The 13,340-nt window shown below is 53.6% G+C and overlaps 5 protein-coding genes and 1 non-coding gene across 6 annotated transcripts; 2 read left to right on the top strand and 4 right to left on the bottom strand.

Moving 5' to 3' along the window:
• Positions 1-153: 153 nt before the first annotated feature.
• Positions 154-223, top strand: PHYSODRAFT_t803. The gene has a single exon. It is a non-coding gene; the product is annotated as a tRNA-Glu (tRNA).
• Positions 224-311: 88 nt separating this feature from the next.
• Positions 312-761, bottom strand: PHYSODRAFT_402700 (hypothetical protein; the record flags this gene model as incomplete). Its single annotated transcript, XM_009529727.1, has 1 exon — positions 312-761. A coding segment is annotated over one exon (450 nt), but the record flags the coding sequence as incomplete, so codon positions are not given.
• A 5,771-nt stretch (positions 762-6,532) lies between these two features.
• On the bottom strand, positions 6,533-7,289 carry PHYSODRAFT_502877 (hypothetical protein; the record flags this gene model as incomplete). The annotated part of the gene is made up of 2 exons (XM_009529726.1): positions 6,533-6,727; positions 6,822-7,289. Coding segments are annotated over 2 exons (663 nt in total), but the record flags the coding sequence as incomplete, so codon positions are not given.
• Positions 7,290-8,034: 745 nt separating this feature from the next.
• Positions 8,035-9,090, bottom strand: PHYSODRAFT_315416 (hypothetical protein; the record flags this gene model as incomplete). The annotated part of the gene is made up of 4 exons (XM_009529725.1): positions 8,035-8,090; positions 8,331-8,538; positions 8,563-8,660; positions 8,823-9,090. The coding sequence occupies 4 exons, from the start codon at positions 9,088-9,090 to the stop codon at positions 8,035-8,037; spliced, it is 630 nt and encodes a 209-aa protein (XP_009528020.1).
• A 1,057-nt stretch (positions 9,091-10,147) lies between these two features.
• On the bottom strand, positions 10,148-11,176 carry PHYSODRAFT_502549 (hypothetical protein; the record flags this gene model as incomplete). The annotated part of the gene is made up of 2 exons (XM_009529724.1): positions 10,148-10,469; positions 11,031-11,176. Coding segments are annotated over 2 exons (468 nt in total), but the record flags the coding sequence as incomplete, so codon positions are not given.
• A 467-nt stretch (positions 11,177-11,643) lies between these two features.
• On the top strand, positions 11,644-12,894 carry PHYSODRAFT_315415 (hypothetical protein; the record flags this gene model as incomplete). Its single annotated transcript, XM_009529723.1, has 3 exons — positions 11,644-12,115; positions 12,161-12,312; positions 12,487-12,894. 3 exons carry the CDS (start codon positions 11,644-11,646, stop codon positions 12,892-12,894), a joined length of 1,032 nt encoding a protein of 343 aa, XP_009528018.1.
• Positions 12,895-13,340: the final 446 nt, after the last annotated feature.

Genomic DNA, 13,340 nt, shown 5'->3' with positions numbered 1-13,340 from the left:
GGTAAGCAGACACAGCAGCTGAAATAAAAGCCGGAGAGCGCCGAGTCGATGGCACGCAGCAGCAGCGGTCATCGTGACGACGGAGACGGGTGCGCCCCAAGGTAATGACCGGTTCGATCGAGGTACGACCGCAACTTCCCCTCATTCACTAACGCTGGTGTAGCTCAGCGGAAGAGCAGGAAGCCTCGCTTCCAGGTCGCCGGTTCGATCCCGGCCTCCAGCATCTTGGTTGGTTTAACTTGTATGTATTTGTATGTGGTTTGTTTCTGCTATGCATGATATGGACTTTTTGTATAGGCCAAGCGCTACGCAAGATCATTGGCCGTCCACTGATGCGTTGCAGGTGTGTACTCGTCGGAGATGGAGCCACTCGCCTTCAACGCAAGATACTGTGCACCGAGTGCTTTGTACGCCTCTGGATGCGATGCTCGCAATGCTCGCCAGCGCTTGCGGAGCGACGAAGCTTTTGTGGTCGGCTTCTTGCCGTCGAAGCTGCCAAGACGCTCGTTAGCAGTGTGATCCAGCAAGAGCGCCAGCTCCCAGAGGTCGTGCTTCCAAGTCTGGTACGCGTCGCCGTTGGATCGATGCGGTGGCTTGAGGATTGTGCAAGGAGTCTGGTACAGTACGAGCATGCTATTCACTGCTGCTTTTGCGTCTGCCCGCTTGTTTTGTTCCTTCTTACCTTTCACAGATTCCCATATTTGGTGTATGTACCAGTTGAGCGCGCAGCCTGCCAGCGTAGAGGCAGTAGCTGGAGCAGGTGGTGGAGCTGGGGCAGCGGGCGAAGTTGCGCCGGCGTTAGCATCTGCAATGAGGTCTGTTGTCGATGGCTTGGTTTCTTCCAGACGCGCAAGCCGCTCATTTATCTCGACCAACGGCTTCAGTATGTTCTCCATCGTCGATGCGAGCAACGTATCGCCTCCACTAACTGTATTGCTGACTTGTGCGTGGTTCGTTGCTCGCCAGTGCGCAGTGAGATGCTCGCCCCATTCGCAGTACGTAGTGATGCTGATGCGACAACCAAGAAGCGCGTTTGTCGATGCGATCGAGCGATGCAGATGATACTCATAGCGCGTAAGCTGCACAGTTGGGTCGGCCGATGTACTGTGTGCAGCGTCGAGAACTGTCTTCAGATGCATCAAGAGGGCAGCGAAGGTGGCATCAACTACCTCAATGGCTATTTTTGTACCGCACGTCCGGGGAGCCAAGGACATGCTGGTACAGCTCGCCCCGCAACGTGACGACTTGCCCAAAGTCGGACTCCGAGAGACGATGCTGCAGATCGCCGATAGTCGGCGTTGACACAGGCATGTCTGGCGCCTTGTATCCTGCTAAAACTTTACCCACACTTTGGTCCTCACGCGGTCTGCGTTGAGAGGCAATGTGCGCGTGGTTGTGGGCTGTGTGTGCCTATCCGCAGATGCAGTGAGGGTGAAGGTGAGCGCGATTAAAAGGCATGTCGGTGCGCATGTGACTTGCATACACGTGTCCACAGAGGCGACAAGGGTAAGCACAGCTGGTAATGCGGAGCAGCGAGTATTGGGAGTCAGTGTATGCGCCTTTGGCTTGATGGTGTGTGTGCTTCTCGATTGTGCGCTTGCTTTGCTCAGACATAGGAGGCCCCCTTCCGATTCTAGATCTCTACTGCTGAGTCAGGATGCTAGCCTTGTGACGCGACTCCAATGCAGAGCGAAGCTATTACGGTGAGGCAAGCAGGAGTTTCTAAGGAGCACAGAGACCCGAATGTCGAATCGATGGAGCAATAAGAGGAAAACCACACACATTCGAACGAGCGTGTGTACTAGATTAGCTTGTTATCGCTAAGTCATTTGGTTTGTATCCGCAATGACTATATAAGTTTTGCCCCACTTCTTCTTTCTGTCTAGTACACTTGTACATCGCTACATTCAGCACGGCAAGTGGGTCTTCGCGAAATGCCATGTTGGCGTGCCGCTGAATCCAGCGCTTTAGGAGGGAAAACCCCACTTCAATCGGGTTCAGGTCTGGCGAATACGGGGGCAAAAAGAATAATAAAGCCCCTGTTGCGTGGATGAGCTCTTGTAGTTCCTTGTACATGTGGATCTTGGCATTGTCCATGATCACAATTGAGCGCGGCAAAGGCCATGGGTTGAGGAATGGGATGATTGTTTCCTTAAACACGTTATGGAAATCAACACGCGTGAACGTACCCTCCACATTGCCCCACCCAAAGAAGCCCTGCACGTCCATTGCGGCCAAAATGGACACTCGTTTTCCCCTACTGAACGGTAGGGTCACTTGGGCAGGGGTATTCCGGGTTGACCAGCCATACCGACGAAGAAGAGATCTAGCGAGCATTAAGATAGGCATCAATTTGGTTAGGTCAGTAATTCCCAGTAATAAAACTTCAAGTATGAAATAAACCTTCCATCCTTGGACGTTTCGTCAATGAAGACGAGCTGGTCGGGGCCACTATAGAAGGGCAGAAGCCAGCGACATACTCACGGCGCTCACTAGGCACACATTCTCGTGCCCGCTTTGTGAGCTCCTTCCTGGTTATGTTGAGGTCGAAGCGAAGTGCTCGGCAGATAGTTGAGTCCGACAGGCTGATCGTGTCTCGGAAGTTATCTCGCAGCTCGAGGCGCAGCTCCTCGAAGTAGAAGCAAGGGTGGTTTTGTACATACGATCGTACAAATGCACACACCTCACTTGGCCATCTTGACGTCTTGGCCCTTGGTTCATTCTTCAGTATGTTTCCTGTCGTACGAAAGCGACGCTACCAGCGGCCTAAACTACGCACCGATAGACCTAGAACACTAGCTACTGTCGCTGTGTCTATGGAATATACGTACATGAGCACGATCCCTCTCCAACGCATGTCAATTGAGTAGGTCATCTTTAACTCTTCTGTAGCGACGAAAACCTAAAATGGCCGGACGAGTGTCGGCCATTCAAGCTTTTCCCGAGCTTGTGACTAGCTCCGTAGGTCTTCACAAGAGTGGAGCATGAAGCTATATAATTGGAGGAAATTTGAGAATTCCGCTACTGTGACTGGGTAAAATTTGATGTTATTTTAAGTACGAGGGTGATTCGTGGTGCCAATCACCGTCAAAACAGACGTAATAACCCAGCCCTCTCTCTAAGCGAGCACTTTCCGAAGTCCGATTTGCCAAAAGAAGTGAAAGGCACAATAAATAAACGATCCAAATAGTGTTTTTAGGGTTAAAATGAGAAGGACAGCCTTAGCGCCCAGGTTTCCCAGATTCAGATTTTTCTCAGAAAACTGATTCCACAGGTATTGCCCAAGTTTTATTCCAGGTTATCTACAGGTTTTTCGAAACCCTGCCGAATCCGATGAAAGTAATCTATGCGACCGACATAAATTACCTGACAAGGTATAATGCGCGTGAAAAACCTGGAAGAATCATGTGTGCGTAACTTGAGCAAAAGTGGAAGTGACGGCGCTCGGCTCGTGTCGGAAGAGCTCTAGCCAATCAGTCTTCAGCAGTAGAGTCCGGGTTTCGTGCAGGTATCAATACCTGGAGTACTCATGTGTGCGCTGCTTGAGCAAAAGCCAGAGTGATGAGCGTCGACTTCCGTCGGCATGGCGAGAACCGGCAAGTGAAGCCATCACTCAAGTATGGCTCCATCACGTAACTCCAGGTGTTGTCCAGATGTCATCCACGTAGTGTCCATGTATTGAGTTTAGCCTCAAAATGCACTATGCCTCCGTCATCTTCTTGCGACTAGCGACGATTCGTCTTTAGGATTGCTTCCAGCATTGCCCAGCGTAGCTTGGTGATACCCGTCGGCATTACATCACTTGGAGCGTCGTCGCTAACACAGGTCCAGAAGAAGCCACACACGAAAACACCGCAGCTATCACTGTCGGGCTGAAGAGACTCGGTCCCCTCGACAGTCGTGTAGCTCGCCATAGTCGCATCTGAAGCAATAATCTCGCTCGCGATCTTCTTCAACCTCTGCTTATCGCGCTTGCCATTCTTGCTGTCGTACGTCTTCACTTGTTTGGCATCTCGGTCGACAACGAGGCATCCCCAGTGAGTGCCCCCGAAATTGACGGGCAGCAGCACAAATGCATACGTCGAACACCTGCAATGACGCCATCCAGTGCGTTGGATGAAAGCAGGCCCTTACGACTTCGTTTCTGGTGTGTAGCCTCACCATGCCCTTGCGGCGTGGCCGTAATCGTCACATTGTTCTTGTAGCTAGCCAGCACCACAGCAAATGCCTTCATCGCGTCATCATTTAGCCAGGCCAAGTCGCGCAAGCAATACAGATCCGAGTACGTCAGGTCGAATCCGAAGCCGCGCAGTTCATTGTATGGCGAGTTCTCCAATAGCTCGGTAAATGCACCGGCACACGGAGAGGGAGGGGGGGCATGAGCAGCTCTTACCTCGCGGTGAAGCCACGAGCAACAAATTACAGCATCCCGACATGTAGCTTGTAGGTTCCACAACCACTTCATCGACTCCACTTGGTCACGCGTGAACTGGCCGACCTTAGCAATAGCCGCTACGTAACAATCGCCGCCTGCAGCTCGATCTGTTCGTTATTCGCAAGGCCGCCGAGAAGTTGCTCCTGCGCGCTGTCAACTACAGACTCCGGTATACGAAACCGGACTGTGCCCGGGACGAATTCAGCGTCGACACGCCAATCAATGGGTTTGCCTTGCCCTTGAGACTTCACTTGCAACGTAGCCAGGAAGGACCCTACCTCACGAACACCGGGTTTAACATCGTGAAGTGTAGCCACCACTTCACACACATCTTTTCGCGTAATAAAGTCCGTAGGTTTGTGCCATTGTTGTACTCCTTCAAAGCCTTTTTGCCTTTTCCTTCTGCGCTGCACGGTCGAGAGGGGGGCGGCCTTGCCGTCTGACATTGCCTGACAGTCGAACGCTTAGCCCGCGTGAACAACCTTCATTATCGGCAGCTTGGGTTGTCGAATCGACGACCTGCGTCGGTGCCTCATCGTCAGATCTGTCTTCGTCCTGTATGTTCCCTTTTTCGGCATTGTCATCGTGATGATCTTCTTGCGGGCCCTCTCCCTGGGACGCACTCCCACCCGGAGCGCCGCCATCGTTCCCACCACCACCACCTCCACTGCCTGAGCCATCGTCACCAGAGGATGAGGGTGGCAGGAGATCCGTCTTACCATGCTCAGATTGTACCACCACTTGTCAAGGTCGCTCATTGCAGACTCGAACACTTCGTCCGGAACCTGCGCGAGCTCTCCACTGATACGGCCAAATGCCTGCTGTGCTCGGCGATACTTTTCCGCCTCGCTCAAAGCCCCAGCAACAGCGCGAGGCTTCTTCTTGAACACCTTCGCCACAAAAGGCTGCTCAACTTCAGTCAATTCATCTTGTGAGAGGCGACTCTGGCCGAACCATCTACAAATTCAGCACAAACATGGTCAATACCTGGTCAATACCTGAACCAACTTGCAATACCTGGTCAATACATAGGTGAAACCTGGACATACCTGGGCGATATGGTTGAGAAGGGAATGATCAGAGGGTTCCCGCACGTCTTCCGATACGCCATCGCGTGTCTGCACGGCAGCTTCATGGTTTGTGCGAACTCACAGTTGCATGTCCCGTCCTCCTTCTCGAGTGTATACTCGTGTTCATCATACTGGACGGTGAGCGTAGTGTCATTGTCCTTGAATGCGTAATTGTCAGCAATTGAGTCATCCGTTGCGACGTCATACTGCGTCTTGATCGCTGCAGCTACCCAACGTGTCGTCATGCCAAGGGCAATGTTCATCTGCTCACAGTAGGAAACGTCTCGCAGCGTCCCGGGCATCTATCTCCACCTTGGCCTTGTACTCTTCTTCCTTTCGTCGCTGGTAGGCCAATAGGACTTTCAGGCATGCACGCATAGTCAGGTGGCCCTTCAAGTAGCGTTTCAGCTTTCCGAACAAGCTTTCCACGCGATTGTTGGTGTGATTGCCAAAATGCGGCAGCCTTACACGATACGTCATCACCCACATCTCGCACCATTTGTCCCAATTCTTGACAAAGTAGTCCCACAGCTCTGTGCGGTCTTCTCTGTGAGCGAGACTCTTGAACTCGTCGCGTTGAGACGTGTACGCCTCAGGCGTCCTAGCGTAGGTCATGTTGGTAATGGTGTGTTTCATCTGAGAGAGCACATCTTGTTCGTACACGCCGTACTTCTTGGACTTTCGAATCGTTTTGTGCAACCACTTGATCACATGAAAGTGACACAGTAGCACGCGAGCCTCTGGCAACTTCTTGCAGATGATATCAATCTCACGCATGTCCTTGTCAACGATGACAATCCGCACGAAGCGCCAGTGTTCGTTCGCCCGCTTGAAGTGGTCCATGCACTTAGCCATGTGCCAGTCGCTGTTCGTCTCGATCGGTGAGTACTGCACGGGCTGCCCGTTCCCGTAATGATCCATCGCAACCATCGTGAGAAGCTGGTAGTTATATCTACTCAGAACAAAGACACAACCTCATCAAAACCTAGTAACACGTAGCCAAAACCTGCAAACATAATACGGAGACTCACTGGTTGGTCTGATGCGTGCAGTCCATTTGAATCCCTTCTGGGAATCTGTCCAGCATAGCGCGCATATGACCGTTCGTGAAGGATATCACGCCAGTCTCGCCGTGCGCGTTCTCATGCACCGAGGATACGTTTATTGGCGACTCCAAGTTGAAATTCACGATCATCTCCACCACTGCATCGTCGTCAGATAGCTCAATTCCTAGTCATCAATGTCAATAAAGTCAGTTTCACAGACTACTCATGTTATCACAACAATAACTTGCCTTTCTTGTGCATCCGTGCAACCAGGTTTTGAACGTCGTCCATTGTGACGCGGTGGTTGGAGTTCTGACGAATGTAGTTATAGATGCTTGAAGTCCCAGCGTCGGCGTCGACCAGCTCAATGCCCGGCATCAGAGCAGAGCCTGCGGGAACCTGGCGAATACCTGGATAAGACCTGTAGATACCGTCGGAAATGGGGTGGTTATGGCTGTAGACTTCGCGCTTCATGACAATGCCCCACGTTCCATCTCGGCGCATGACGACTTGAGCTAGCATCTGAAACGGACAGTCCGTGCGGCGGAGCTTGTGCGACGTCCTCTTCCCTGTCGACCTCTCACGCTCCTTCCAGCCGTGTGTGCAGATGTACTTGCGCTGATATGGCTCCCATCTGTCAGGTACGAGCGGAATCTCGGAGTCTGGAAGCCCTTGGAAGCGGACCTGCTTACGCAAGTCTGCGTTGCGGCGAGCGACGTTAATCACCTCCGCGATGACATCTTCTGTCGCGTCGCCTCCATGTAATCCTGCATGCTGACGTCGAGCAGGGGCCACGTGTCATGCTGAGCCTTGAACGCTGGAACATGGACCAGGTCCTCATCTTCCACGTCACAAACGGTGCGCTTCTTCCCTTGGCGCTGTCGGACCTTGGTAGTTCCTTTCTTCTTTTTCTTCTTCTGCGCGCCCTCTTCTTCATATCCGTCCTCCTCTTCATCTTTTTCTTCTTCGTCTATATCTTCTTCTTCGTCTGCATCTTCGTCATCGTCGTCGTCGTCTTCATCTTCTTCCTCTTCTTCTTCTGCGACCTCTTCTTTCTCTTCCCCCTCATCGGCGTCATCACCAGTGGGCGCGGCGCCTCCTGTGGTCGCATGAGGGCCAAACTGCGTGACCCGTGAGTCGCGGGCATCCTGCAGCGCCTGTGATCGCTGCGACCTGGTGCGCGCGCTGGTCACCTTCCTGCGCGCCTCCTCTTCCTGCCGCTCTCGCTCGGCTATCTGCGCCTTGATATGGGCCGTCTTGGGGGTGCGCGCCATGGCGATGGGGTCTCCAGGTCCGAGCAACCGCCGCACGTCGAATGCCACGTGGCTGTATTTGGCCCCCTCGAATTGGTGGCTGTGAGGCAAAAGCTGAAATGACGGTAATAAAAAACGGGATAAATTATCTCTGGATAATACCTGTCGTCAAATCTGAATAATACCTGTTGTACAAAACCTGGTCGCGAAGCTTGCCGAAATGAGAACTGCTATTTTTGTTTTATGTTTCTGACTTCCTCTAAATGTAATATTCTAAGTTGGGAATCTACCAACGGCTGGTTGGCAGAATTCCTACGCTATGCATGTCGCTCATTGGCTAAAAGATGCTGCTGTCAGCCAATAGGAATCCTTAGTCTCTATGGACCACCCGTCATGGTGATCGTAAATGTATGTAGTCCTTGGTGTGTCTACACCAAGGTCGAGAAAGTCTTTCGAACCTCTAACAGACGTCGTGTCTGTTAGAGTTACAAGTGACTGTAGCCACTTGTGTGTGTAACCCTGTTACATCGCTTGTCTCCGCGGGCAACCATGACGAGCTCATCGGGGGCGTAGTCATGCTCGAGCCGCGACTCGTTTTCCCGCTTGCTCGCACGGACACTTTGCGCATCTCTCTTCTCTTGTTGCTGCTGCCAGTCCACTTCCATCGGAACGTCGAACAGCACGTCTCGCCCAAACGTCGCTTGTCCTGGAGTCATTCCGATCGCTGTGTGGTGCTGAGCTCAGAGTGAGTACATCACCGCAGACAGACAGTTCTCCCACTCACTGAACGTGTCAATTCGTTCTGCACGTAGCTTGTTGTTGATCGTACGATGCACTCGTTCCACCACTCCACTTGCTTGTGGGTTCTTCACGGAGGTCGGTACCCGCTCAACGCCATAGCTCTCAAGCAGTTCAATAAACTCCCCCTTGAATTCGGCGCCTTGGTCACAGATGCATCGTTCCGGTCGCGGGTACCGATTTAGCCATCATTGGTCCATGATCCGTGTCGCCTCTGCACTGTCGCCGTTCTCCATGGCCGCCATTTCCAGCAGCCTCGTGCTGGTGTCGATCATCGTCAAGGCTCGCCACTTCTTCGGTCCAAAAGGTCCAATGCTGCCCACCGCAACTTCGGCCCATGGCCGCGCTTCGACCGTCTTCGTGGGGAGCTTGCCGTACTTGTTACGGTCCACCTTGGTCTGAGCACACTCCGTGCAATTCCGTACCCAATTGGGCACGTCCACCGTCATTCCAGGCCAAGTCAAGACGTGGCGCATGGATTCGAGCATGATTTTCTTGCCGGGGTGTACCAGCCATTCGTGGTAGGTTCACATTACCTTGCTCACTAGACTTCCTGGCACGATAACTTTCCCGTCCACTCTGCTGACGAGCACCTTTGTGCTGCCAATCGCGCGCCATTCGGCTACGGGTCCTGCATCCAGGCCTATTTGCCGTTGCGCTTCTGCGATTTCAACGGGCGAGAGGGAAAACACGGGGGAATCTGTCATCGGCTGAACAGCTTCAACTGCTGCCCCGGTCGATGATGCGCCTTCACTGAGAGGCAACCGAGATAGCGCATCTGCGACCACGTTCTCTTGCCCCTTGATGTAGTACATTGTGACTCCATATTCCTCAATTCCGAGTCGCCATCTCAGCATCTGAGCGTTGCGAAAGGTGGTCTCCAGGGAGTTCTTGTGGTCTGTGTAGACACGGATTGCTCGCCCCCAGATAATGGGTCGGAATTCTCGTAGCATCTCCAGAATACTTAAGAGCTCCTTCTTGTTGGTGCTGTACTGCTGCTGAGCCTGGTTACACTTCTTGGACCAGAAGGCCAACGGTCTTCCTTCTTGCATGAGCACCCCACCCAGTTGCCGCGCTGACGCATCGGTGTAAATATCAAATGGCCGAGTCAGATCAGGGTATTGAAGCAGTACTTGCGTGGCAACCATCTCCTTTACCTGTTCGAACGCTCGTTGTTCCACTATCGTTCATTGGTAAGGCCTCTTGCTCGAGGGGAAAGCTGTGAGTGGTGCCATCGTCTCAGACCTGCCTTGTCCTTGTAGTAGTTCACCATACCAATAAATCTTCGCAAGTCTCTAATGTTTCGAGGTGCCCTAATGTTCATGATAGCGTCAATCTTCTTTCGTGCAGGCTCCCTTCCTTGTGCACTGAGCTGGAACCCCAGGTACTCCACGGTCGTCACCTTGTTGCTGTTGTTGCTTACGAAGAAAAATCACGACTGACTCGCACGGCCGACGGCTCGGCTCCCATAGTATCCAGTGGAACGCAACTGCGCGGGGTCCACAGTGGCATCGACCTACCGTATCCTGGCCTCTTTGGTGTGCGTTACACCCGGAACGCATGAGGTGACTCACGAGTAGTTGCATTCTGTCTGTCCAGCGCACGCATTGTGTTCAAACTCTCCAGGAGTAGTGTTAGACCGTCGACTGGGGGAGAACCGTGACAAATCTCCCCGACTTGGTCTCGACGCCCTCGTCGAGCATTCTCTGCTTGTTCCCCAGGCACGGCTCGATCCCCAGGAGACGCGGTGCCATCGGAAGATGCGTTAGGTTGTGGCGTTCCAGCTATACCTGAAGCTGTACTTGAATTCGATCGGGTCGAGTTTCGGTGCTCCTCGCGTGCAGGGCCGCCTCGTAGGCGCTCCACGCTGACACGCTCTCGTTCCTCGCGCGAACACACGCGTTTCCAGAGATTCTTCCACCCTTGTTCAGCGACGCTACCTGGCTGCATTGCTGCTGCAAGATGATGTCTCTCATAATGACGCAGAAGACGGCTGTATGCTCCGACCAAAAGAACTAACCCGTTCACGTACCAACACGCTGCGTCGAACTCCATATAGACGTCGAGCAGCAGTAGAGCAACAACGACACCTACCCATCCGAATAGTAGGCCTTCACAAATGTCGTACGCGACTTTGGGCAAATAAATCGCCACAGAGAGTAGCAGCGTCGTGAACACATAAGCTCCGAACGCGAAGTCACCAGTCCTGTCCATCACTGCCACCGATGCTTCACTAATCCCTCGAGCATAAAGGCACGACGAGTCCCATGATAATTGGAGAGCATCCGGCACGAACACACACGTTGTGTGGTAGAACGCCTCAATCCACTTTGCGTAAAGCCGCCCAATGGGGCCGAACCGCGATTCGTAGTCGTTCAAGACTGCCTTGGGGACCAGGAAGAACAGGGCCAGCATGGCCAGTGCGTACTCCGACGGAGGTAGCGCAAGCGCTTGTGAGCTTCGTGCCGCCTCCATGAACCTATCACCACACGTGTAGAGAAAAAAGTAGAGGGTCCCAGCGTACTCGCGCGCACTCCCGAGGAACACCCACGTAACATTTCGGAGTGGTGACGATCCAGAGTATAATGCCCGTCGCCGCCCACGCAACAGGAGTGACCTCCTGCATCTTGAAGTCCTTCAGTACCGCCGCCACAGCGTTCCCTCTCTGCTGGTCCTCCATTTGGCGCCTCTCCAGATAAACTTGGACTGACTCCTGTACCCGCAGTTCTGCTCCACGAATGACGTCAGAGACCAGAACCACAATGACGCCAGACGCACAGAGTCATACGGCCGGTTCCTAGCCAACAGCAGAGTGCCTTGGAGCGGCAAAGCTCTCTCTTTATTCCCCAATCCACCACTGATAGGAACGCCTCTAGTTCAGCAGCATGTCCACGCGGTTGACTGCCTCCAAACTCAGGCGCTTCCGAGCGTTTATCGACGAGGTTCTTGACAGCGAGGCTCAAGGAGGGGTCGGGCGAGGCGTCCGTGCCTTGCAGGCTCAGTTCTGGAATGAGATGCGGGCCCGTCTTGACGTCAATCCCATGTCGGGCGGGTTGCATCACCTGGACCAGTTAGCCCAAGACGTGCTGGACGGCAAGTCGACCGCAGTACTACAAGGGACAGGGTTGGCGCTGCCGACGCCTCCGGCTCCCCAGGCAAGCTCGGCTCGTGCTCCCCACGCGAGGCCCCTTCCTTCAACTGCATCGGCGACTACGTCAGCGCCGACCGAGTCCGCAAGCCCGCTTACGGGCACTAAGTCGTCAAAGTCAGCCAGGGGAGCCCCTGCTCCGTCCAAACACAAGGCGGCGAGTATCACATCGGCTCGGAAGACTCCGCAGAAGAAATCACGCACTCCCAGCAAGCCAACAGCGACAGAGGACCTTCCGGTGGCCGTAGACTCGGCGCCTCTTGCTCCCAAAACTGTCGAGGGCAGCGCTAAAGCTCCGAAGCATGTGCGGGAAGCCATCGCTGCTGTTCTTGCGAAGGCGGAGGCTGCCGGCAAGAAGCCGTGGCGTATTGCATATCCATGGACCTGACGTGCTCTGTGGTACGACCCAGTCAAGAACCCTCATGTACACCGCCATCATTGGCGCTTCTGGATGGCGCATCGTCGCGCGTTCTGGGAGTGGGCGTTCCATGCCCCGCTTGATTCCAGCCTCGCGTTGGCTAACCGACGTAAACTCAAACTGCGCGCTACCCAAGCTCGTATGGTCTTCACCAGCTTCTGCATCGAGACTTGGGGTTTCTATGCTTTCTTAGAGAAGCTGGACGAACACCCTCAGCTATATTGGCTGGGACGTCAGCCCGGTCGAACTTCCAACGACGCCGCCAGCTACAACGGCCATTTGGCGGACGATCTCGCGTCCTTGTCCCGCAGGGACTAGGCTCGATACAACACCATGCTCAATATCGCCCTTGACCCCGACGCCATCGACTCCTACGGTTACACCAGCATGCGGTCTTTCTTCGAGTCGACTGAGGCCTTGCAGTTGTCGGCTCTTCCCCCATATCGACTTTCGGATACAGCGCTGGCCTACGTCCGCCGAGACATAATGTCCGGGCGCAAGCCTAAAGATACATGGGTCGGCACCAAGACTGAGGAACCATGGAAGTCCCTGATAAACTCCAACCGAATCAAGTTGATCCAAGACAAACTAGTTGGTGAGCCCGGGTCCAACTCAAGCAATGTCCCCACTTCCAAGCCAATCACCCTAGCTGAGTCTCGTCGTGTCAACTATTCCGACTTCGAAGAAGAAGACGAAGTCGACGGCGAGATAAACTCCGACAATTAGGCCCACTCGGTTCAGCGTTACTCCATTTCACATCAACAATCGTTTGAGGCGCTCCGTTTCTCCCATGCTCATTGTAGTCCAGATATATCCAGTAGTGGAACGCCTTAATCGCCATACGCACTAATCAATAAAGGAAAAATACAAACAACCCCCTCGGTGCCTCAGTGTCCAATGACCATTCTCATGCAGCCCTCGGGTTCCACCTGGTTCGCATCCGACAGACCATAGACTAGAACAAGATCTCGTCGTCGTCCACGTCTGCGTTGGCTTCCACCACCCTAGCGCTACGTCGTAGCTCCGGCAGACCCTTTTTACGTCGATCCGCCTCCTCGAACGCTCTGATTAAAGCATCGTATTCAGGTACCAGTGCAGCCCGGGGGAGCCAAATTGCCTCGTACGTGGCCGTCAGAGCCATGTATTGTACCTGCCTCGATTCAACCTTTTTA

Source organism: Phytophthora sojae (genome assembly GCF_000149755.1).
Source record: "Phytophthora sojae unplaced genomic scaffold PHYSOscaffold_4, whole genome shotgun sequence".
In the NCBI taxonomy this organism is placed as follows: Eukaryota; Oomycota; class Peronosporomycetes; order Peronosporales; family Peronosporaceae; genus Phytophthora; species Phytophthora sojae.
This window is presented reverse-complemented; position numbering and strand designations above follow the sequence as displayed.